The sequence below is a fragment of the Molossus molossus genome, unplaced genomic scaffold, assembly GCF_014108415.1.
Source record: "Molossus molossus isolate mMolMol1 unplaced genomic scaffold, mMolMol1.p scaffold_m16_p_5, whole genome shotgun sequence".
In the NCBI taxonomy this organism is placed as follows: domain Eukaryota; kingdom Metazoa; phylum Chordata; class Mammalia; order Chiroptera; family Molossidae; genus Molossus; species Molossus molossus.
In genome coordinates, this window is record NW_023425388.1 from 3,202,677 (window position 1) to 3,226,975 (window position 24,299).

The 24,299-nt window shown below is 49.4% G+C and overlaps 1 protein-coding gene across 1 annotated transcript; it reads right to left on the reverse strand.

Annotated features, from left to right (window-relative positions):
- Window positions 1-1,798: 1,798 nt before the first annotated feature.
- ATP5PO (ATP synthase peripheral stalk subunit OSCP) lies at window positions 1,799-12,582 on the reverse strand. Its single transcript, XM_036243102.1, has 7 exons — window positions 12,505-12,582; window positions 11,329-11,379; window positions 10,247-10,357; window positions 8,137-8,266; window positions 4,744-4,856; window positions 2,241-2,327; window positions 1,799-1,979 (listed from the first exon to the last, which is right to left on the reverse strand). The coding sequence occupies exons 1-7, from the start codon at window positions 12,538-12,540 to the stop codon at window positions 1,866-1,868; spliced, it is 642 nt and encodes a 213-aa protein (XP_036098995.1). The 5' UTR covers window positions 12,541-12,582; the 3' UTR covers window positions 1,799-1,865.
- Between the last annotated feature and the right edge of the window lie 11,717 nt (window positions 12,583-24,299).

The following is a 24,299-nucleotide window of genomic DNA, read 5'->3' on the forward strand; positions in this document are numbered from 1 at the left end:
ATGATCGGACTGGAGATGTGTCGGTTTGTGGAGGGTCCCCCTCCCCAGGTCGCCAGCCTGGGAGGGGCTCCTGGGCGGGGAGCGGGGTCTCCGGCTGGGTCCCAGCGCCGTGGCCACACCGCGCAGACTCCTCAGGCAGCGGCAGCCTTGCCCATCGCTCGGCGCAGGCTCATCGCTAAGACTCGGCAGCACGCCAAAAACTACTTTCTGCCGATCTGACAAAAAATAGAGGAATAATTTCGATTTATTCACCCCGGATGGCTATTGTGTTGGCCGTTGTCCTTTTAAAAATTTGACAATCTAAGGGAAAAGAGGTCAGTGCTGCTGACTCAAGCCAGGTATTGTATGTTCTAAAACTTCTTGCAGCACTCTGGTTGAAGGTCGCTGTTCCCAGGCAATCCCAGGGAACTAATCGTCAGAGGCCTTGACTGGCGGCCCGACGGGCGCTCTGGCCGGAGCAGCGACTTCTGGCGACCGGGCCCTTCCCTGGGGCAGCTGCTCCTGGGGACACAGGCCAGAGCCCGTTCTGCCCCTCCTCTTGCCAGGTGCACGGCTCGGCTCTGCCCCCTGCCACCACCCGCAGCTGGTCAGCACAACTGCTTTCAGACTCTAGATTCCAGAATGGAGACATCCTTTCGGCCGGAATCTCGACAAAACCCCTCACAGAAAACATTGCTGCCTCCATACTCACTAGGATGCTAGGAGGGCAAGACTCAGGGCAAACCACTTGGGGCTCAAACCCAGTGATGAGCACTTGCGGTAATCGGATGAGCGCCCAGCAGTGCCCAGCGCTGCAGGAGGCCCTTCTCGCTGGCTCGGACCACGGGGCCCAGCGCTGCAGGAGCCCCCCCCCCCGCTGGCTCGGACCACGGGGCCCAGCGCTGCAGGAGCCCCCCCCCCCCCCGCTGGCTCGGACCACGGGGCCCAGCGCTGCAGGAGCCCCCCCCCCCCGCTGGCTCGGACCACGGGGCCCAGTGCTGCAGGAGCCCCCCCCCCCCCGCTGGCTCGGACCACGGGGCCCAGTGCTGCAGGAGCCCCCCCCCCCCGCTGGCTCGGACCACGGGGCCCAGCGCTGCAGGAGCCCCCCCCCCGCGCTGGCTCGGACCACGGGGCCCAGCGCTGCAGGAGCCCCCCCACCCGCTGGCTCGGACCACGGGGCCCAGCGCTGCAGGAGCCCCCCCCCGCTGGCTCGGACCACAGGGCCCAGCGCTGCAGGAGCCCCCCCCCCCCCCCCCCGCTGGCTCGGACCACGGGGCCCAGCGCTGCAGGAGCCCCCCCCACCCGCTCGCTCGGACCACGGGGCCCAGCGCTGCAGGAGCCCCCCCCCCGCTGGCTCGGACCACGGGGCCCAGCGCTGCAGGAGTTCCCCCCCCGCAGGCTCGGACCACGGGGCACCGCGCGGCACCAAGGATCACGGGCAGCAGAGTGCGGGCAGCTGGCCAGCCTGTTCTGGGCCCACAGACCACCTCCGGGACCCTTGACTGCAGATGGGGACCCGCATCAAGAACTCCAGGACCACAGTGGCCTGGTTGCTGGCACCGCACCCCCCTTGGCTCTGGGCCGAGGCCAAGTAAACAGGTGACGCATGAAGGGCCCGCAGTGCCTGGCATTTCGTGAGGCCTCAATACAGGGCAACTATTGTTCCCAATGGACACGGCTCCATAAACTCCTAAGAAGAACCTACACAGAGTGGATTCCCTAGCCAAGGGGCCCTGACCTTCACCAGGGAGACCCTGAAAGGGCGATATAAACACCCGGCCCCCTGGATCACCCTGGAAAAAGCAGTAGACACAGCATGTCCTGTCCAGGAAGCATTTTACTGTTGCTCCAAGTTTAAGAATTTCCCTGACAGAAAATCGGCACTTTCAGAAAACCTCCCGCATGGCCTTGCTCAGCTTCTGAATCTTGGTCTTTGCAGACATGTCGACATACTTCTCTCCAATACGGACAATCATTCCACCCATGATGGACGGGTCGGTCTAGGAAAGAAAACAGATTGGAGACGTGAAAACACGACATTTCACTAATCAGATGGAAAGACAAACAGTGCGCCGAGAAGTCTGTGCTACGTCACGTAGACGTGATCCCACCAGGTAAAGGGCCGAGGGACACTGCACGGATGCCTGACGTGCGACTGGAACGTGAAGTCCCCACTGCAGGCAAAGCGGCAGACACTCAGCTGACTTCCATGTTAAGTGTCAGATTAACCCGAGGAAACGCACCACATAGTTAAAACCCACCTTAACTTCCAGTTTCAACACCTGGCCTTTACTCAGGAAGCTATTCAGGACCGTTTTCAATTCAGAAAGACTGGCGTCATCTAAAGGCTACAAAAGAACAAAACCATCTTTTACATGTAGATAAAGCAAAACAGCACAGTCCTGTCGTCAAGGGAAGAACACCTGGCAGGCATCACCAACACGGGCCTGTGCCCATCTGGACCCTCTGTGCGGGCTGAGGGAGCATGTGGAGACCCCGCCTCCCAGCGCTCACGGTACTAGCAGTGCAACTGAGAAACGACAGGGGAACCACCCGAGGGGTGTGATGCTGCAGTGCGCAGGCCTCCTCTGGGCGGCGCTATGGGCACGGCTGAGCTTCCGCTTCCTTGGAGAGGAGCAGCCCAATGATCCAGCAGCCTAATGATCGCTGAGGCCGGGCGAGCGCTCTGGCACACCTCCCCGTGCCCGGGACGCCTCCCCGCTGCCCCGGGACGCCTCCCCGCTGCCCCGGGACGCCTCCCTGCTGCCCGGGACGCCTCCCTGCTGCCCGGGACGCCTCCCCACTGCCGGGACGCCTCCCTGGGCAGCCTGGACAGGGGCTGGCTCTGCAGTCAGCACACTCTGTGCTGTCACACAGGGCAGGCAGCCCGACATCCGCACTCCTCTTGCCCACTCTTACTCCTAGTTAGGTGAGCATGGAATAGTTCACCTGTTACAAATCTCACCCATTCTTCCAAGAGTTCATTGGAAGCAAAACCCCTTTTTATCTTTGCAAACTCTATCAGTATCGTTTGGGGGGTGGGGTGGTGAAATCTATCTGTGTTCAGTCAAAGCATCACTTGCTGAGACTCTAAGGACAGAGGGCCCAGATGCCCATCTCCCATGTGGACAGGTACTGAGGGCCCGGCACCGTCTGTGCCAGCCTTCCGTACACCATGCCTTTACTTGGCACCTCGGGAGGCCAGCAGCTGTTACTCCCACTTAGTGCGCAAGAACTGAGGTGCAGCGTGGTGAAGAAACCCAAGGCCCACCAGAAAGGGAGGACGTGGCCAGCATTCGAGAGCAGTCTGTTCTGGTCTATGCCCTTGGTCACTAATCAAGGTGTATGTTCTTTTTAAAGAATGGAAACTCATTTACCAAGGAGTTTCTACATCAAGAACATTAGTATTAGTTGGCTCTAAAAAACTTTTATAAAAATAAGCACTCCTGCCCTGGCCTGTTTGGCTCAGTGGTTAGTGTCGGCCTGTGGACCAAGCAGTCATGGGTTTGATTCCAGTCCAGGGCACGTACCTCGGCTGTGGTTCATGCCCGGCCCTGGTCAGGGCTGTGTGAGAGGCAACCAGTCGATGTGTCCTTCTCGCGTCGATGTTTTTCTCTCTCTCTCTCCCTCCCTCCCACTCTCTCTAAAGATAAAAGAAAAATATCCTTGGGTGAGGATTAAAAATAATAATAAAAAATAAAAATAAGGACTTCTTAAAAATCACGTGGTGGTGATCACTGCACAGCAGCCTGCACTGGTGCCTGGCCGTGGGGACAGCGTGGCCATCGCGCTCTGATGACTCTCGGGTGGGCGAGTGCTAAAATGCCCTGAAACTGGCCAGGTTAGAGCATCGTCCCGATATGCCAACGTTGTGGGTTCAATCCTCCGTCAGGGCACATACAAGAATTAACCAATGAATGCATAGACAAGTGGAACAACAAGTTGATGTCTCTCTCTCTCTCTCTAAAATCATTTAATACAATAAAATGTCCCTGAAACTGCTTTTTGGGAGATGTAGAATAACGTTTAGACACTAGAAATGCTCATCTTGAGGTCAAGTGCTGCAGATTCTGAGTAAATCTGCCAGGCTCTATTGATAAATGAGGTCCCCAGACAGTTTTCCTATATGGAACTACAGCAGGAAAACACACATTTAAGACAGAGAAAAAGAACGCTGGGGAGAGAGTGGAGCTGAAGGAACATGGGGTGCTGAGAGAGGATGTGTTCAAATCCTGGCTTGACTGTGACCAGGACAACTTACTTTCCCTGTAACAGAGAGATAATTATGCTTCCACTGTGCGTGGACCTTTGACATTAATAAAATACGAAAGCACCCAGCACATGGTAGGTCTCAGTAACTGGTGGCTACTGCTACAGCCCATTCCAGCAAGTAAGCAAGATCAGGGCCTGTCCACCCCTCTTTCGCATTCACCACCCCTCCCCATTCGCTGCCCCTTCTCATTCACCACCCTCAGACTGGAAATGAGTTTCCGTGAACTAACAAAATAACTCAGACCTGTAGTGGAGCATAAACCAGTACTGCCCAACCCCTTTTACCCGAGCTCAGTCCCCACGAATGCTGCGGAGGCCCTCGGGACACACCGGGACCCTCCAAGCGGAGGCTCACAGGAGCTGGTGAACAAGGCAAATCGCCCACGTAACGAGTCACCGTCCCAGTTTCTCAATTTGAGCCTTTAACTTTTTCTGCAAAATGTGATGCATGAAATGCCAAGGGAAATGCAGCAGCCACAGCCCCTCACTTACAGACGCAGTGGTCACTGTGCATGGGACTTCTCCACGGTGGACGCTCATCATGGTAGAAAAGGCAGAGATGACAGCAGGGGTACTGGTCAAGCGACCATTCTCAGCGAGCAAATCTGGGAAAGTGAAGGAACTCACTTAAAGTGGGTTATCCTTGAGGCATTACACTCACCTCCAAAGCAAAATGTGTGGCCTTACAATATATTTAATGTTCTTTAAGAATGTGAATGGAGAAGATGTAATTGTTATTCAATGTTGTTTTTTAAAGACTGCACCAACATGCATTTAAATTAGTAAGGGTGTGTCTTACACCGATTTGCAACATGTACGTGGTTGTGTCTTTTTTTGCTTAATCCCATCACTCCTTTCACGCAGACCCCCAAACCCCCTCCCCTGACAGCTGTCACTGTCTGTCTGTTCTCTGTCTGAGTCTATTATTTTGTTTGCTAGCTTACTTTGTTCATTAGATTCCACATACAAGTGAAATCGTGTGGTACTTGTTTTTATCTGACTGGCTTATTTCACTTAGCATAATCGCCAGGTCCATTCGTGCCATCACAAAAGGTAAGATTTCCTTCTTTTTTTTTACAGCTGCATTGTATTCCACAGTGTAAATGTACCACAGCTTTTTGTCCACTTATCAACTGATGGGCACTTGGTCTGCTTCCATAGCTTGGCTATTGTAAATAATACTGCTATGAACGCACGGTTGCGTATTTTCTTTTGAATTAGTGTTTCGGGTTTCTTTAAACATGTTCTTAGAAGTGGAATTGCTGGGTCATAAAACAGTTCCATTTTAAATTTTTTGAGTTAACTCCATGCTGATTTCCACAGTGGCTGCACCAGTCTGCATTCCCACCAACAGTGCATGAGGGCTCCCTTTTCTCCACATCCTCACCAACACTTATTTACTGATGGCAGCCATTCTGACAGGTGTGAGTTAGTATATCATTGTGGTTTTAATTTGCATCTCTCTGATGATTAGTGACACTGAGCATCTTGTCATGTCTATTGGCCATTTGTATGTCCTCTTTGAAAGAGTATCTATTCAGGTCCTTTGCCCATTTAATTGATTTTTTGGGGGGTTATGTAAGTTCTTTATAAATTTTGGATATTAACCCTTTATCATTGGTGAATATGTTCTCCCATCCAGTGGGTTGTCTTTTCATTTTGTTGATGGTCTCCTTGATGTGCAAAGTCTTATGTTGATGTAGTCCCATTTATTTCTTATTTCCCTTGCCCGAGAAAATATATCAGAAAAAAATATGGCTATGAGAAATGTCTGAGATTTTACTGCCTGTGTTTTCTTCTAGGATATTTACGGTTTCGAGTCTAACATGTAAGTCTTAATCCATTTGAGTTTATTCTTGTGTATGGTGTAAGGTGGTCTAGTTTCATTTTTTTTGCTTGTAGCTGTCCAGTTTTCCCAACACCATTTATTGAATAGACTATCTTTGCCCCATTGTATGTTCTTGTCTCTTTTGTCAAATATTAATTGACCATAAAGACATGGGTTTATTTCTGGGCTCTCTATTATGTTCCACTTATCTATGTGTCTGTTTTATGCCAGTACCATGCTGTTTTAATTATTTGGGGTCTGTCTTTGTGGTTCCATATAGATTTTTGGAATATTTGTTCTAGTTCTGTGAAATATACCATTGTTATCTTGATAGGAATCGTGTTGAATCTATAGATTACTTTGGGTAGCATGAACATTTTAATGATGTTAATTCTTCTTATCCATGAACGTGGTATATGCTTCCACTTTTTGTTATCTTCTTCAATTTCTTTCTTTGGCGTCTTATAATTTTCTAAGTACAGGTGTTTTACATCCTTGGTTAAATTTTTTCCTAGATATTTATTTTTCTTAATGCAACTGTAAATGGAATTATTTTCTCAGTTTCCCTTTCTGATAGTTCATTATTGGTGTATAGAAATGCAACTGATTTCTGGGTAAATACTTTGAATCCTGCTACTTCTCTACACTTGTTTACCAGTTCTTAATAGCTTTTTGGTGGAGTCTTCAGGGTTCTCTGCATACAATATCATACTTATGGTGAGTTTTACTTCTTCCTTTCCAATTTGGGTACTTTTTATTTTTCCTTCTTTTCTGACTGCTACGGCTAGGACTTGTACTCCACTGAGTAAGAGAGGTGACGTGAGTGTCTCTGTGCGGTTCCTGATCTTAAGGGAAATACTTGCAGTTTGTTTTTTTTATCCTCACCTGAGGACGTTTTTCCATTTCTGTTCAGATAGAGTGGGAGGGAGAGTGAGAGAGAAACATTGACGCGAAAGGGACACATAGAGTGGCCGCCACCCGCACGACCAACCAAGGCCGGGGACAAACTGCAACTGAGGTACATGCCCTTAGCGGGAACCAAACCAGGGACTCTCTGGACCGCAGGCCGACGCTCTAACCGCTGAGCCAAACCGGCCAGGGCAACACTTGCAGTTTTTGTCCTTTGGGTACAATGTTGGCTGTGGGCTTGTCACTTATGGCCTTTGTTATGTTGAGGTATATTCCCTCTATTCTCACTTTGCTGAGAGTTTTTATCATAAATGGGTGCTAGATTTTATCAAATGCCTCTTCTGCATCTACTGATATGATCATGTGGTTTTGATCCTCCATTTTGTTTATATGGTATACCGAGTTTGATTTGCAAATATTGTACTAGTCTTGTATCCCTGGAATAAATCCCACTTGGTCATGGTATAAGATCTTTTTAATGTATTGCTGGATCTGCTTTGCTAATATTTTGTTGAGGATTTTAACATCTATGTTCTTCAGGGATATTGGCCTCTAATTTTCTTTGTCTGTAGTGTCCATCTTGTTTTGGAATAAGGATAATGCTGGCCTCATAAAATGAGCTTGGGGTGTTCACTCCTCTTGAATTTGTTGGAATAGTTTGAGAAGGATAGGTGTTAGTTCTTCTCTGAATAGTTGATATTTTGATCACAGTGTGCAATCTAATTTTCATATTTATGTAAAAGATTTTAACGTTTGGCTACAAATCTTCAAATTAACAGTCTATATTAAAAAATAAAAACATGAATACACTTTCTTTGGAGCTTGTATTCTGAATTGACCATGGGGTTTGAAAAGCAACCTGATAAACAAAAGAATGCAAATGTCTTAAGGGCATAGGGACAGCCAGGCTACAAAGCATTCTGTTGGTGTGGATCCCACTGGTGGCTCCATGGGTTAAAATACTATGAGATCAGACACCCTTACATCTTAGTACCTTTAGACAGTGCTCCTCAAACTTCCGTGCAGACAGCCCAGCTGGGAGCTGGGAAGGTGCAGGCCGGGTGAGGCCCGAGGGTCTCGCTGCAAGGGCAGCTGATGCTCACAGCCCTGGCTGTGGACAGTCCTGGTGAGAAAGGCCCGATACTCACTGATCAGGTTGGAGGTGAGGGGCGAGAACTTCTCCTTCGTGGTCATGTCGTGCAGGCTTTTCACTTTAATCGAACGCTTTGTAAAGGGGTTCAGGATCGAAGCAGCCATTTTCGGTTCCTTCAAGATTTGCTAAAAATTCCAAAAAATAACTTCTTAAACTCTTTAGAGTATAAATGATCTTAGCCACCATACACATCTTTCTTATGAAACATGTATTTCATGAATTAAATCAGCACTCTCAAAGCACAAAGAAGTTTACAATCAAATAATTTCTCTGCCGTTCAGAATACACACCAGGATTCTACACAGGACACAGTATTTCTTGAAAAAAAAAAAAATGTAGGCTTTAAGACATTTCGTAAAATTAATTTTTGCCTTTTGAGAGACTATATAAAAAAAGTAAGCAGCCCAAAGATCCGATTCATTGCATATTTTAATGTATTTAACATGGGTAATACCCCAGTTTTTCATGTACTAAGAGGACACCAGCAATGTCAACACTCAAGTGCAGACCTAAAAAGTGCCCCCAACCCTGGAGGGGCCCCTCTATCTCAGGCCACTCCTGACTGTGCGACCTCTCAGAGCTCCGGAGAACCACCTCAGCCCGAGGGGCCGCTGGTTTGCGGAGCAGCCTCTAGCAGTCTGGGTGGAGAGCAGACAAGAACCAGGAGTGCAGGCGCCATGAGAGCGGCCCCTGTGTCCACTCTGTTAAAGCACAGATGTCTGGATCCAGTGACCGCCGGCTGCTTCCATCTTTGATTACAAGCCGCTGCCTGCCGCTCGGTTACTGTCAGCACCTCTCGCAGGCCTGAGCGCTGTCTCGGACCCGCTGCCATCGATGGGAAATGGCAGGCTGAGTGGCCCCAGGCAAACACCATCCTCCCAGAAAAACTGCTGGCTCACCTACGCGAAAAGCATCGTGGAATCTGGGTGGTCCAACGGACAGTTTGTGACACCTGTGGCATCACACTCTCCTCTCATTTTCACTTACAAAGAGTCTTAGGTCACGGACTCCTTCCGACATCCCCAGGCGTCACTGACTTCCAGTCTTAGTCAAACGCCACCGAGGCCCACAACCCAGGTCGTTCTCCCTGCTGTGAACACCACTGCTCAGGTTTGGAACGGGAACTGACGACAAGTAGTGGCAACACTCGTCACCTCCAAAAATGCCTGTGTGCCACCTGTGGGCTCTTGCTACCATTCCCCCGCGTGGCTCCGAGTCAGGCTGTGGCTGTGAGGGCCGTGAGCGCTGACCACACAACCCAGACCGTCAGCATGACCCACACAACTAGCTTGTGAGGTTTCTTCCCCCAAACAGTGAGATTAAAAAAAAAACCAACCTTTAGAAACCTGTGGATTAAAAATTGTAAAACATTTGTAAAACAAATGTAAAAAGAGCATGACTGTCTGCGGAGAGGACCCGGCTGTGTCCCCCTGTCCCCGAGCAGACTCACTGGCAGAGGCAGCTGCAGCGGCCAAGGCGGGAAGCAAGGAGACCTGCGACCGCGCAGTGGGCAGCGCAGCGGAGTCCCAGCTAAGGCACAGGGCGGGCTTCCGCTAGCTCAGCTCATTTCCTCTTCTCTTCATGTTAAAGTAAAAGGAAGCCCTTTCCCTGGCATCTGTGCGGAGCTCACACTTTACCAATTCTGCTGCCCAGCGTGTTCTCTCAGTCATGTCCTCTCACATTTTGGGAATAAATTAGTAATTAAAACCAAGAAAAGGCTTCATAAGGAAAACAAATTCCCAGTAAATCAAAATCATAATATATTCTAAAGACTACTTTGGAAATACCGGGAATAAAAGCACAGATTTTCAAAGATGTCTTTTGAAATGGCAATTTTTTTCTTATATTACCAGCTCATATTTCTATTTCTTCTCTTAGCTTAAATCTTGGTTTCTAATATTAATATCCTTGTATGTGTCTGTTTGTACCTATTACACAATAGACTGAGAACAATAATACCCAGTACTATTACTATCAACATGATTACAGAAAATAGTTCTTTTGCAGTTCTTCTCTGAGGCTACACCTCATTGGGACATATAATGAGACAATTAGAGGAAGAAATATACAACGGGAACTTAGCAATGAACAGGAAAGCTACTTACTGCTACTCTCAGCAATTCCTTTTCCACCTGCTCCAGTTTATTCTGTTTAGATGCAGCAGAATAAAGGGCAGTGGCATAGCGACCTTCGACACCATACACCTGAACAGGTGGCTTTAAAGGAAGGTGGGGCAGGGGAGGAAAGGAAAAGGCAAGTCAGTTCAGATAAATTATACCGTCAATAGCAGAATTAAACAGTGACTATTTTAAAAAGACATCCTTTGTAGCATAAAACAGTTTAACTGTGTTGCCAGAGAGCCATCCTGAACTCAGACACATCAGCAGTGTTTCCTTGGCCAGGTGGCTCGGTCTTTGAGTCCCAGTTCCTCACCCTGTAACGAGGGCCTTGGGAAACACCGTATCTAACGTGCCTGTCAGCTTAACCATCTAGAATCAACTCTGTTCATTTTGAGATGAGTTCTGCTTCCTCTGAATGCAATACTATTCTGTTTCAAGTATGGGTTTTTTATACACTGATAGGAGGCAGTTTTGACCATGTTAGAGTCATGAAAACAGATGATTATGAAACATATGCTAGCATACTTCATACATGTCACAGTACTACTATGGATGTCTCTTACAGAGCCTCCCCATCAGAGTTCACTTCAGTGGGACCCTGTAGCCATTTACTACGTGCCTGAAGCTTGACTTGCTTTTCACAATAAGCGAATCAACCACTGGCGTTTCCTGCACACTGCCCTCAGTGTGGACTACAGATCCCAGTGGCACTGTGGCTGTGGCGGAAAAGCTCAGGCTCTGAATGAGGTTTAGTTCCAGTGCGGCTCCAGGACCAAGCTGAACAACCTGTGACAAGTCTTCCCAGAGTCTGTTTCCTCTTTTGTGAGATGGGAAGACCAGCTACTTCCCATCACTGTTCTGAGGTTTAAGGAATTCTCCTCTTTAAAGCTTATGTATGGGCATTTAACTTTATTCATTCCCTAGTCCCATGCACACAGCATGTTCTGGGAACCACAGTCGTGCGGAAAGGTTCAGGCAGGAACTACGCGAAAGTCCACACCCTAATGGTACTGCTGCTGGTCTCTGCCCGAGAATGCCCCAGAATGACCAAGAATAAGCTGACCTACCCGAACCAGCTTGGCAAATGGCCTGGCCACAGACGTGCTGAAGCATCGCACCTTTAAAACAAAAGAAAGCAGGTCAAATCGAGGTGACTCGAGGAATTTCTGCATCGAAGCCAATAAGTAATTTTAAATACGACTTTTACGTGGTTAGTTTCTTGTGTCTTTGTATCATCACATAGATTACATGAGATGAGCTGTAAATTTCCCTGCTGAGAACCATCCCAAGTTTCTTGGGAAACTGCCTTCCCTTCTGCTAAGACACACTTTGTCTGGCACTCCGGTGTATAGACAAAACACTCATTTTGATGAAATACAAGTTTCAAAAAAATGTAAAGATTTTTAGCATTTATGTTACCACCCTTGAGCAGGATTCCAGCCATGATCTGCAAGAGCTGTACCTTCTCAGAACCCAAACACTCTCTGAAAATAAGGACTGGCCCTTGAGTAGGCAGCAGAGTCCAGGAGGAGAACAGGCTCTGTTCTGGGAGGTGGTGTCTCGTCTGTGGAGGGGCGGTGTTGGCACCCGGTCTTTAAGAGCCACCTGCCCGGGCACAGGTCACCTTCCAGTAGCCCCAGCTCCTGAGTGTTCTACCACACAGCTGGCTGTGAGGATGAAAAACCTTGCAGCACGCCTGGAAGTTACTGAGCTGTCAGAGGTCCTGACACGCACATCATGCGCCTACAGGGGTGCAACGAGCAGGAATGTTCTCCGTCCTCCGTGTGACCCCGTGGGTTCGGATCTCAGCTCGACCCCTTCCTGGCCGAGCATCCCAGCGCGGGTCACCGAAACGTTTCTGTCGCGTTTTCCTTATAAAAACCTGAGACGTGCTTGGCAAAGATCCCTTAGCGTCGCCAGGACCCCCGACAGGTCTGATCCTAAGGACACAGAGTCGGGGGGGGGGGGGGGGTCCTGGCTCGCGATCCGGGGAAGCCCGGCGCCCAGCTCCTGGGGCCTTCAAGCCTGCTGCTCCCCGCAGCCGTGCTCAGCGGACGCCGAGGCCAGGCCCGCGCCCCCGGCCCGCGCCGCCTGGGGCGCGGCTGCGGGGCCGCACGAGCCGCCCTGCGTCGCCCCCACCACCCCGAACGGCGGCCATGCTCCCCCAGCTGCGGCCTGGCGCCGTGGCTCTAGGGGTCTGGCACAGCCACCCCTCCCACTGGCTCTCAGCACGTCGGGCTCACCTGCCGGGAGAGCCCGGACACAGCGGGGGAGGCCATGTTCTCCCGGGCGGCTGTAGGTCAAACCCGAGTTGGGAGAGAGACGCGAGGGCGCATGCGTGCGTCAGCGTAGCCGCTCGGCCCGCTGGGAAATGTAGGCGTCGGTCGTCAGGCCGCATGCGCAGGGATCTCGCTCGGGCTGGGAGTTGTAGTCCTTAGAAGTGGGCGGTAAATTACAGGGCTGGGGGTGGGGTGGCAGGCTGGGAGAGCATCTGGAAATGAAATCCTTGCGTAACCAAGTGGCCCTTACTGTAGGATGGATTTATTGTCCCAAGCTTTACATTTTCCACTTCGATACACCCGGTGCAGTGGTTGCATTCATCACCGGCATCAAAGAATATTTATCCCTTCTTCCAATCAGCCAAAGTGTGTTTCAAGCGCAGTTCCTCACGCTGTATTTTAAAACATGCACTACAGGAAACGAACTTTACAGCCCCAGAAGCAGACACTGCGTGCCCGGTACCTGGGACGTGACTGCCCCTTCATCACCACCCCCACCCCACCGCCCCATCCCACCTGAGCACAGGAACGATCTGTGGGTGTGTGAGACTGAGCTAGATTCTGGATTCTGGGTAGGACAGAGTGATTATCCGAGAATCGGACCCAACATAGGAGAACTGGGGTTTGAGCAAGTGTGGCATTGAAACCGAGGACCCAACACTAACCCTCATAGAAACAACCTATGTTCAATCTATTGCCCCATAAATGGAGCTTACTCTACTGTGCTCTTCTGTACAGAATAGAATGGCCCACAGAGTGCGGGATTGGAATTACCTGGCTGTAATAGTGGGGTCCTGTGATCACTTCAAAGGTCTTTTTCCGCTCAGATCTATTATAGGAACACAGATTAATTCATTAACTTATCCTTTTAAAGTGTGGATTTTCTCATCACTACAAAAACACTTGTAAAAATGCAAAAAGGTAGAAGGAATGTAATTGCTCTCTTTCCCACCACCCAGAGGCAACTATTGTCAATATTTTGGTGTGTTGTCTCCTAGTATTTTTTTAGGCAGTAGCCTGAACTGCCAGGCATGAATCCCAGTCCTTTTGGTGACCTTGGTCCAGTTATATAACTTCTCTATGATTTGGTTTTCTTATCTATAAGATATAGTAGCACCTGCCATGTAGGTTATTAGGAAGAATAAAAAGGTTAATATATATATATGTAAAATATTTAGAACATTTGCTTGACACAGTGGCACTCAGTAACATTCGTTTTTTATTTTGTATTTGTTTTATTATATATACAGATTCACAATTTGTATATAATTTAGTATCTTGCCTTTTCCCTTAATACACGAGAAAAAAGGATACTAAATTATATATGATTTGTGAATACATGCTTACAACACGAGCATATAATTTTCATAAACACTGAGGAAATATATCAAAATAGGGAATATATCCAATGGAGTTGCTTTAACTAAGCTGCTAAAATTGCTAACACGATGAAGTTTAAGGCCTGAGGAGGACCCCATTCTTGTTCTAATTAGCCTGGGAACTTAAATGTTTTGAACTTTCCAGTCTTGTGTCAGTGCCTCGATATTCATCTGGACATATAGCAGACCTCCAGACAATACTCTAATTAACCTCTAACAGATCACATATGCACCCACCTGACATCTATTATCCAGACCACTGGATGTGACCAGACCTCATGGTGCCCATCCTCTGGGCCACCTGGCATCCATCATCCTGCCTGCCATCTGACTGGTAACCATCCTAGGGCTAAGAATGCAGGACTGATAATTCTCAAGAATGTGCTTTTTAAAGAATATTTAATGTTTCCCTCTTCTTTGGAACACTTCTGGGTTTTTGCCCAATTGTTTCTAAGACTCTTGACTAAATTGCTATCATTTATTTCTAGCAAAGCCTGCTGAACTCTTTCTGAGTTTGACAATATTGTTTCAATGGCTGCAGAATAATCCATCAAGTAGATAGTCTGTAACTGTAGTCAACGATTTTTGAACATAATTCAGATGGTTTCTGTTTCGTTTTTGGTTTTTGGCCATTTTAAACAATACTGCATCTTCTGAGCATCTTTAGGCACAACTTTTCCCCCCCTTTATACTTGATAACTTCCAAATAGATTTCCAGAACCGGCACAACTTGGTGACAGGGTATGAGCATTTAAAAAGTCTGTGATCCATTCTGCTATTCAAAAGTTTTAACAAATTTACATTTTCACTAGCAGTGCATAAAAAGCCATGTTTCACTCCACTCTGCAAACTACTTTTCAGAGGCTGGGTTCAAATGAGCCTAACAGAAAGTATATTATTCGTCATGCAACACATTTTATTGAGCACCTATTATGTGGAGGCAGCTGTTTTATGCCCTGAAGGTACATCAGGGTGCCGGACAAAGTGTGTGCCTTCACCGACCTTATATTCTATGTAAAACCAGATCCCAACCCGTGATTCCAAATGTGTGCATGTTCACAGATGCAAACCGACAGTTCTGGGCCAAGCACACTTGGAAAACTCTAGACTCTTTATTTCATTGATCATTAATTGTAAGTAAACTGTTTGACTGTAATGGTACAGAAACTGCATTTCTTTAATCTGACCTTTTCTCCTTCTTTCCTTTCGATTCAAACTGGCCTTGTCCAGTCTAGGAGCACCCTGCCTCACCTACCTCCCTCTCCCTTGCACACCCACTCCCTGAATCATTAAGCACTCAGGACAACGAGGTTCTAGTCAGCATCAGATGATCTTAGGAGCAAAGCCTCTGGTCCCTTGACCGCAGAGACAGAGTCTTGGTCAAACTAGCGATCACATCTAGGCCTCAGTTGTGCTGCAGCTTCAGGCCCAGAGAGGTGGAACCACCCCACCCACCAAATCCTCAGGAAACCAGACAGCGCCATGGCTGATGTCGGGACCAGATGAAATGAACTTTTACCCCCTACCCCAGTGCTGACCAGTCAGTGGAGAACACGACGCTGACTCCCCATAATTATTGATTTCCCCCTTATAACCCATCGCCTGGAAGCCGGCAGGGAGCCAGGTCTTTGAGCACCAGCTCGCCTGTAACTCCCGCGTGGCCCGTCTTCTCAGGGAATAAACCTCTACTTTCTCTGCTGCAAACTCCTGTTGGCCTTTGGCTGTGCTCTGAATCCCGCGGGCGAACCGACCCCTTCGGTTCGGTAACACAGTCGCAGAGCAGCAGGGCGATGCGCTGTGTCTCCTTTGCGTTCACCCTGCCCCAGTCCAGCCCCTTGCACATCGCCTGAAGAGGAGTTTGTGGCTGTTTGAGTTCTCGGGTTTATTGGCTGGTTGCACATCTGGTTGCGTTTTCCTTTGAGTCCCAGGATAAGTCTAAGATGTAGACGGTCTGGCCCCCAGTTTCCAGGTGGCGAAACTCCTCAGATCGTCTTAGGGGAGCTCACCTAGGATATGACAGTTCTGAGTCCCAGGGTGAGTGTTTGGGCACGGGAGTTCGATGCCAGTGATGTTGGTGATTTGGACGGTCAGAGGAGCACACAAGAGTCAAATCTCTTCCACCTGCTCAGATCTGGGGTGTCTGCGGGGCTCTCACTGCAGGGACCGCGCGCGCGACAGCTGGGGCCCAGGCGCGGACTCCGTGAGCTGGCAGGACAGAGCGTTTGGAAAAATAAAGAATTGGGAAAGAAAAGAATTTTGTCCCATAGAAGAAGGGAAAAGACTCAGCACTCTGGTTTTATAGCGCCTTCCCTCGGTACAAACTTAAATTGTTTAAAAATGAGCTGTTTTAACAGCCAAGGCCGACGGAGGCAAAGGGACTTGCCCAAGGCCCCGGGCCAGGCCACAGCTGTAGCGAGACCCGGGCGTCGAATCTCGACGTCGCTCTTCTAGGCTGACTTTCAAGTCAAAACAATATTTCTCGCTGTCCTCCCGTCTCTGCTGAGGAGCCGCGCGGCAAACAGAGCCTGGTGTCGGGGTCCCTCAAGGGCGCGTTTTAAAAAGCAGCGTGGCTTTCCTTTGGACCCCGAAGGGACCCTTCTAAAACTCGGAGATCTGGGAGAAGGCCAACGTGCAAAATGTTCGCTGCGCTCACTCTGAAACTGCGGAAAATTGAGAACAAATGCTTGAGGGTAAGAAAATGGGTTTTAAAATGGCACGTTGTGGAGCCATTGCAATGAGCATCGCAACACGTGCTTAATGACATAGAAACATACTTAAGGACACTGAAGGAAGACTACAGATTACTCTCTGTGTCTGTGTACAGTGAACATGTGCTGCTGCCACAGTTAGAAACGTAAGGAGAAAACGGATGCCCCGATGCTGTCAGGTCCCCTGCGCCCGTAGAGGAGGGACCCGTCGCTCTGGTGTCTGACATGAAGGGCACCTGTTTCGGGCTGACTGGTGCCATGAGGACCTCCGAGTGTCCATCCAAGATCAGCTTCCACCAGCCTGGAGGACATTGTCCTTTTTTCTTTCTTTCTTTTTTATGCCTTTGTCTCAGTTTTTGTTTTTTTTAATCCTCACCCGAGGACATTTTTGCATTTATCTTCAGATAGAGTGGGAGGGAGAGAGGGGGAAAGAGAGAGAGAAACATCGATGTCAGAGAGACACATAGAGTAGCTGCCACCCACGCGACCCCAACTGGGGCCAGGAACAAACCGCAACCAAGGTATGTGCCCTTAGCGGGAACCAAACCCGGGACTCTCTGGTCTGTGGGACGACGCTCTAACCACTAAGCCAAACCGGCCAGGGCTTGTCTCAGTTTTTTAACACTGTTTTTAAAAAACGATTTTTAGACAGAGAAGGGAGAGGGAGAGAAACATTGATGTGAGAGCGGACATTGATGGGCTGCCTCCTGTGCACCCCATAGCTAGGAGGGAGCCTGCAACCCCGGCATGTGCCCTGACTGGGAAGTGAACGGGTGACCTTGGGTGCATGGGATGATGCTCAACCAACTGGGCCACACTGGCAGGGCTGATAACTGTATTCTTAATTTTTTAGGCACCTCCATGCTGCTTTCTATAGCAGCTGTACCAGTTTACATTCCTCCCCACATTCCCAGAGGATGTTTGATTTGACTTTGCAGAATACATACTACAGATGCTAGAGGGTGGCAACAAGCCTTTCCCTACACTCTGTTACCTGAAAGGACCTGGGAAATTTGCATTATCCATGCATTCATTTATCTCCAATGCATTCTGCACCGATGTTCTGTTCGCTCCTGCGATCCTCTCTAAGGGACCAGAGCCACTTCCTGTCCTGGGCCACAGGCTGGCGGCCCCAATTTAAAACTTCACACGTAGTTTATTTTTCTATTTAACCTTGAGAGCAGGGCGATGACGTCGGCAGCGTTCCCCACGGGTCTTTGTGGCATTTCCCTGGCTGAGGGGTTTGGGGGCGGGTCTGCCGATCAGCAGAGGCCCCCTGCACTGGGACGGATGGAGCTTTGAACAAGAAAAAGTGTTGAAGCAAATGGGCAAGGGGACTCCGTGACTTTCCACTGTTTACCCTTAGGTTCTGAAAGCTGCCTTGGGAGGGGCCACAGCATCGAAGGTGCCAGCAGGGACCTGGCACCGTGGGAACTGGTCACCGCGGCACTGGCCTCTCCCCGGCACTGGCCTCTCCCCTTCTCCAGGCCTGCGGTCGTGCTCACCTTGAAGCGGTCACCTCCTCAGCGCCCAAGGTCATTGCCTGAGCTCATTCTGAAGGATTATCTCGACACCAGGGGGAGCCATCGCCTCATGTTGTAAACCCAGCCGGGGCCTCCGACGCATTTCTTTCTAGAGCTTTCTCCGTTCAAACCTCCGTGTTCGTACAAGCCAGGGAGAATATTGTGTGATGGACAAACAGATGCTCTCTGTGACATGCTCCAGTCCGGCTCCTGGAATTTCGGGGCCCACAGGTAGAGTATGTTGTCGTCACACAGACTCAACCCCCAGCTGACTCCCTCAGCCCCCACCCTTCCTGCGGCGACCCAGGTTTGGGTCAGGACGACCACGGACCACATTTTGGCCACTGCCTCCCAGGCTCCGTGGGAAAGGACTCCTGGGTCGGAGCCGACCTCAGATTTCCTTATCTGAGTCCCTGTTTGGGTTTGGGACAGGTCAGGGGAACGCTACGCCGGTACACGGGGCCCTGTGCGGGGGGGACCGGGCAGATGTAAGTGCAGAGCCCTGTTCTGCCTGCAGAGGAGACACACGTGTTGACTGTAACCTGAGAACAGTGCACACAGTGCTGGGTGGCCTGGAGCCTTTCCGGTGTGATGGAGGGCTTCTACTTGGTGGCCCTGGTGACCGGGCCTCCGTGGCTGGGGTCTGGTCACTGGCTGTCTTCTCTGAAGAGATGAGCGGGGCTCTGCAGCCCCTGCCACCCACCAGCTGTGTGGCTTGGGCGAGTCCCCTAACCTCTGTGTCCGGTTCCTCCCCGAGCATGGCGCTAGGGAGGGTAGGGATGGTGGGAGGTGATGCCTGCAGGGCTGTCAGCTGGGTGCTGGCACCAGCCAGCAGCATGAGCTCCAGCGGTCTCTCCAACTCAGGACGGGGGTTCCTCCACAAGAGCCGAGGCGAGCGCAAGCCTGGGTCATTCTCCTGGTGGGCGTTTGATTCTGGCTTAATCTCCTTCCCAGCGGTGGCTCGGAGCTCCAGCTGATCCTCTGAGGACTGGGAAGGGCGTCGGGTCTAAACCAGCCCCTTTCCCGGTGCTCGCTGCAGGGGCAGAGCCAGGCGTGGGTGGCGTCACCTGGGGCTTGACCGGAGAAGGCAGGCTGGTGATGTCAGGACAACCAGCGCTCCGGATGTACCCGTAGACAGCCAGCCTTGAACCCTGTTCACTGAAAAAATTACAGAAATAAAAATGGGAGCACAGTAGAGGCATTACAGACATTTGGTGAGAAAAAGGGAAAAAAAGAGAAGGAAAGGATGCATTTTTCTCCTCTACACAGTTATTTATTTCGCTGGAGGTGGTAAAGCAAAGCCCAGCAGAGCGATGGACCCCACAGTGGGGTACACTACCAAGAAACCGGGGAGAGAGTCTGGGGGCCGAGCCATCATTCCGGTGTTTTATCAGTGAAGGAGCACAGAGAGCAACACTGGCTTTGCGGCCCCTGTCACTCGGGCTGGGCTGTTTGGGGGCTGCAGGTTCGTACAGGGCAGATGGACGAGGCCAACGGGGAGCCGGCGGGCACAGGCCGCCCAGCAGAGCAGAGAGGCTGGAACAGAGCAGGCAAGGTGACGTCGGGATGAAGGAGGCTTTTCCCACGCCCGAGTTTAAAGGCAGCCACAGTTTCTGTAGCAAACGAATCAGTGTGACCTTGGAGAGGGCCCTGGCGACAGGAAGTGGTAAGGAATACTGAGCCTTTCGGTTTGCTGAGCGCCCCCCGCCCCCCGCCCCGGGGATCAGGCTGCGACATGTTCCCTACGTACGATCGCAAGGCTGGATGAAAACGCTATTTTCAGTTTTCAGCGGTGAGGACATTATTAGTGGTTTTTTGGAGACTGAGGCCAAGTCTGCAGGAAAACAGAATAGTCTAGAGCCTCTACCTTGTATGGCTTGAAATGGGGTAGATGACCATCCGCAAAGTCATTCACTCGGGCACGAACCCATTGAACCCACTCACTGTGCGCTAGACACATGATAGATGCTGCAGGGACCGAGCCCCCGCAAAACGGACTCTGTCTTCAAGGAGCTGTTGCCAAATTTCCTCTGAATCAGTTGTTTTTTTTTTATCCTTACCCGAGGACACTTTTCCTTTTTTTGTTGTTCAGATAGAGTGGGAGGGAGAGATAGAGATAGAGTTAGAGGTAGAGATAGAGATAGAGAGAGAGAGAAACATCGACGTGAAAGGGACACATAGAGTGGCTGCCACCCGCACGACCCAACCAGGGCTGAGGACAAATTACAACTGAGGTACGTGCCCTTAGTAGGAACCGAACCCGGGTCTCTCTGGACCGCAGGCCGACGCTCCAACCGCTGAGCCAAACCGGCAGGGCCTCTGAATCAATTTTTAACTTCAACTTTAAAAAATCTTTCCTTTGCTCTATTCAAGGAGACTATTGGTATGCATGAGTGTTCGTCTAAAAAAAATGAAATGAACCAAATTGCACATAGTTCTATGAACTCTGAGCTTCCTTTAATCTTTAAATCTATAAATTTGTAGGAGTTCCTTTTATAGCTGAGCCCCAAAGAGAGTATGCTCCTCCCATCCTATCTTGGCAACTGATTGCAACAATGAAAGGGAAATAAATGATAAAAAGAAATCATTCCCGCCCAGCCAGTGTGGCTCAGTGGACTGAGCGTCGTCCCATGGACTGAGAGGTCCCAGTTTGATTCCCAGTCAGGGCACATCTTCTGGTTGGGGGCTTGATCCCCAATAGGGGGCGTGCAGAAGGCAGCCGATTGATGTCTTTCTCTTTCTCTCTCCCTTTCTCTCTCTCTAAAAAGTCAATAAAACCATATTTTTTTTAAAAAAGAAATCATTGCAGCAGTGATCAGAGCATCACTGTGTGGTCCTCAAAGTGGTTGTCCATCAGGAATGACGTCGGGGCCGCCAGGTGTCACTGGTTCAGATTGGCCCAGTGTTCTCTCCTCTCATGCTTGGTGACAGCGCTGTGTGCCTCAGTCCATGTAACCCAGGCTTGCTGATGTTCTTGAGACACAAACATTTTTCTTATTTGTGTTCCTGCTCCAAAGGTTTTCTGAGAACATTCTAGAAGTAGTCTTTCAGGGGTAGTAGCCATCAATCCTGGCTACTGGTTGCAATCAAATGTGGAACTTAAGAACTATAGCTGTCCACCCTAGACACGTGAATTCAAATCTGCATGAGCTCGAATGCTTAACGACTGGATGGGGATTAAATAAATTACAGCATATTGATGAGGAAATACCACGCTGCCATTTTAAATTATGGCAAGGAACACTTTGCTAAGCTGAGAAAAATAGTTGTAATTTATTTCCCAAGTTTAAAAAAGCCAGCTTGATGCCTGGCCGGTATGGCTCAGCGGTTGAGTGTGGACCCAGGCGCCAAGAGGTTGCCGGTTTAATTCCTGGTCAGGGCACATGCCCAGGTTGTGGGCCTGTTCCCCAGTTGGGGGGCATGCAGGAGATGGCTAATCAATGTTCTCTCTCATCGATGTTTTTATCTCTCCCTCTCCCTTCCTCTCTCTCTAAAGTCAATAAGAAAAAAAATGTAAAGTCTGGCTCGAAAGAGTATTCAGTCTATAATATGATGATAGTTTTGTTAAATATCTCATATTTGTACACTTCATACAAAAGGCTGGAAGAAACTGTGCAATCATGTCAACAATGTTGACCTCTGAGAGGTGATTTTTGTTTGTATTTCCTTGGTGCTTTTCTGTGTTTTCTAAAGTTTTAAGCATCAATCATATACTGCTTTTATACTGAGGAAAATTCCTCCATAAATGTTACTATTAAATATCCCTTTCAGGGGCAACGTAATGAGGAGGAGCAAGGAGACCAGATACACATGACTGCTTTACCTATCCATCCATCCATCCATCCATCCACCCATCCATCCATCCATCCATCCATCCATCCATCCATCCATCCACTCATCCATCCATCCACTCACTCACCCATCCATCCATCCATCCACTCATCCATCCATCCACTCATCCATCCATCCACTCATCCATCCATCCATCCATCCACTCATCCATCCATCTATCCATCCATCCACTCATCCACTCATCCATTCACTCATCCATCCATCCACTCATCCACCCATCCATCCATCCACTCATCCATCCATCCATCCACTCATCTATCCATCCACTCATCCTTCCACTCATCCATCCATTCATCCATCCACTCATCCATCCATCCACTCATTCATCCACTCATCCATCCATCCACCCATTCACTCATCCATCCACTCATCCATCCATCCATCCATCCATCCATCCACTCATCCATCCATCCACTCATCCATCCATCCATCCATCCATCCACTCATCCATCCATCTATCCATCCATCCACTCATCCACTCATCCATTCACTCATCCATCCATCCACTCATCCACCCATCCATCCATCCAGTCATCCATCCATCCATCCACTCATCTATCCATCCACTCATCCTTCCACTCATCCATCCATTCATCCATCCACTCATCCATCCATCCACTCATTCATCCACTCATCCATCCATCCACCCATTCACTCATCCATCCACTCATCCATCCATCCATCCATCCATCCATCCATCCATCCATCCATTCATCCACTCATCCACCCATCCATCCACTCATCCATCCATCCACTCATCCATCCACTCATCCATCCACTCATCCATCCATCCATCCATCCATCCATCCATCCATCCATCCATCCATCCATCCATCCAAGCACTCATCTATCCATGATTTTTGTTTAGCTTTAAATGTTTCCCATCAATAGTATTTGGTCTTTTTTCCCTATTTATTAAGAAAAATGTCCTGCTCAGTTGTTTAGAGCATCATTCTGATACACCAAAGTTTCAGGTTCGATCCCGGTCAGGGCACAAACAAGAAGCAACCAATGAATGCATGAATAAGTGGAATAACAAATCGGTCTCTCTCTGTCTCTCTGTCTCTCTGTCTCTCCCTCTCTCCCTCCCTCGTGCTCTCTCTCAAATCAATCAATAAATTTTAAAAAATTAAAAGAAAAGAGAAAATGTCTTAAACCCCCGCTGTGTGCCTGGCGCTGCCAGCTGTCGGCTCTTGGGCTGCGGAAGCTCAGTCTTTGGGGTCCATTGTGAGGTTCTCCAGATGCAAAGGAGGCCTCGAGGGGCTTGTGGAAATGCAGAGCCCTCCCTGGAGGCTCCGTGGAGTAGTTCTGGGTGGGGCCCGAGGACTTCCTGTTTCAGACAAGCGTTCCTCTGTGGTTCTGACACAGACTACTTGGTACCACCCTTTGAGAACCTGTGGGGAGTAGACTCTTGAACTTAATAGCTTCAAGTCTAAAGATGATGAAAAACGACGGAATGTGAAAACCTGGTTTGTCGATCCCACGGTAGAATCTCTACTAAGTCCCCCAGGATGTCCCTGGATCCATGATCCTTAGCTACACTGTCTCATTTCAGAATGTGACAGGTCTAATTGGAATGACAGTCAAAATATACCCAGCCAGGTTGCCAGCATCTTTGAAGGTCCTGACATGTGCAAACACCTTCTTCCTTAAGGGCAGCCAGAGAGCACCCGCACCAGCGGGGATGTAGTGGTGACAGCAGCCATCACTTAGTGAGTGGTTAGTGTGCCCCTGGCTCTCATGTAAGGACTTTATATTCATTCATTTGTTTAACCCTCTCAAACTCCATAGGTTTACCCATAGACAAAATCATCCCCAGTTTGCAGATGAGGAAACAGGTTTGACATGCCCATGACTACATGTCCAGTCAGTTGCTTGTTCCCAAAGCCCCTGAGCTCACCTCCTATGTTACCCAGCACCACACTCCACCGGTGGCCGTCGCACAAATTTGGAAGGTGTGGAGCTGCTTCTGGGGCTCGAGAGCACTGGCCATGCCCGGCAGCTTGCTACTTGGCAGCCAGTTCAATGTTTCCTTTTCTTCCTTTTTTAAAATTTTTATTTTTTTAATCCTCACCTGAGGACATTTTTATTTATTTATTTTTTACATTTATCTTCAGATAGAGTGGAAGGGAGAGAGGGAGGAAGAGAGAGAGAAACATCTATGTGAGAGAGACACATCAAGTGGCTGCCACCCACATGACCCCAGCTGGGGCCGGGGACAAACTGCAGCCAAGGCACGTGCCCTTAGCGGGAACTGAACCCAGGACTCTCTGGTCTGTGGGCCGATGCTCTAACCG

Excerpts from the sequence above, each read along its gene's own strand:
- ATP5PO (XM_036243102.1), bottom strand. The coding sequence starts at position 12,540 with ATGGCCTCCCCCGCTGTGTCCGGGCTCTCCCGGCAG. Across the intron at positions 11,380-12,504 it reads TGTCCGGGCTCTCCCGGCAG|GTGCGATGCTTCAGCACGTC; the intron begins GTGAGCCCGACG and ends TTTGTTTTAAAG. Across the intron at positions 8,267-10,246 it reads AGGAATTGCTGAGAGTAGCA|CAAATCTTGAAGGAACCGAA; the intron begins GTAAGTAGCTTT and ends TGGAATTTTTAG.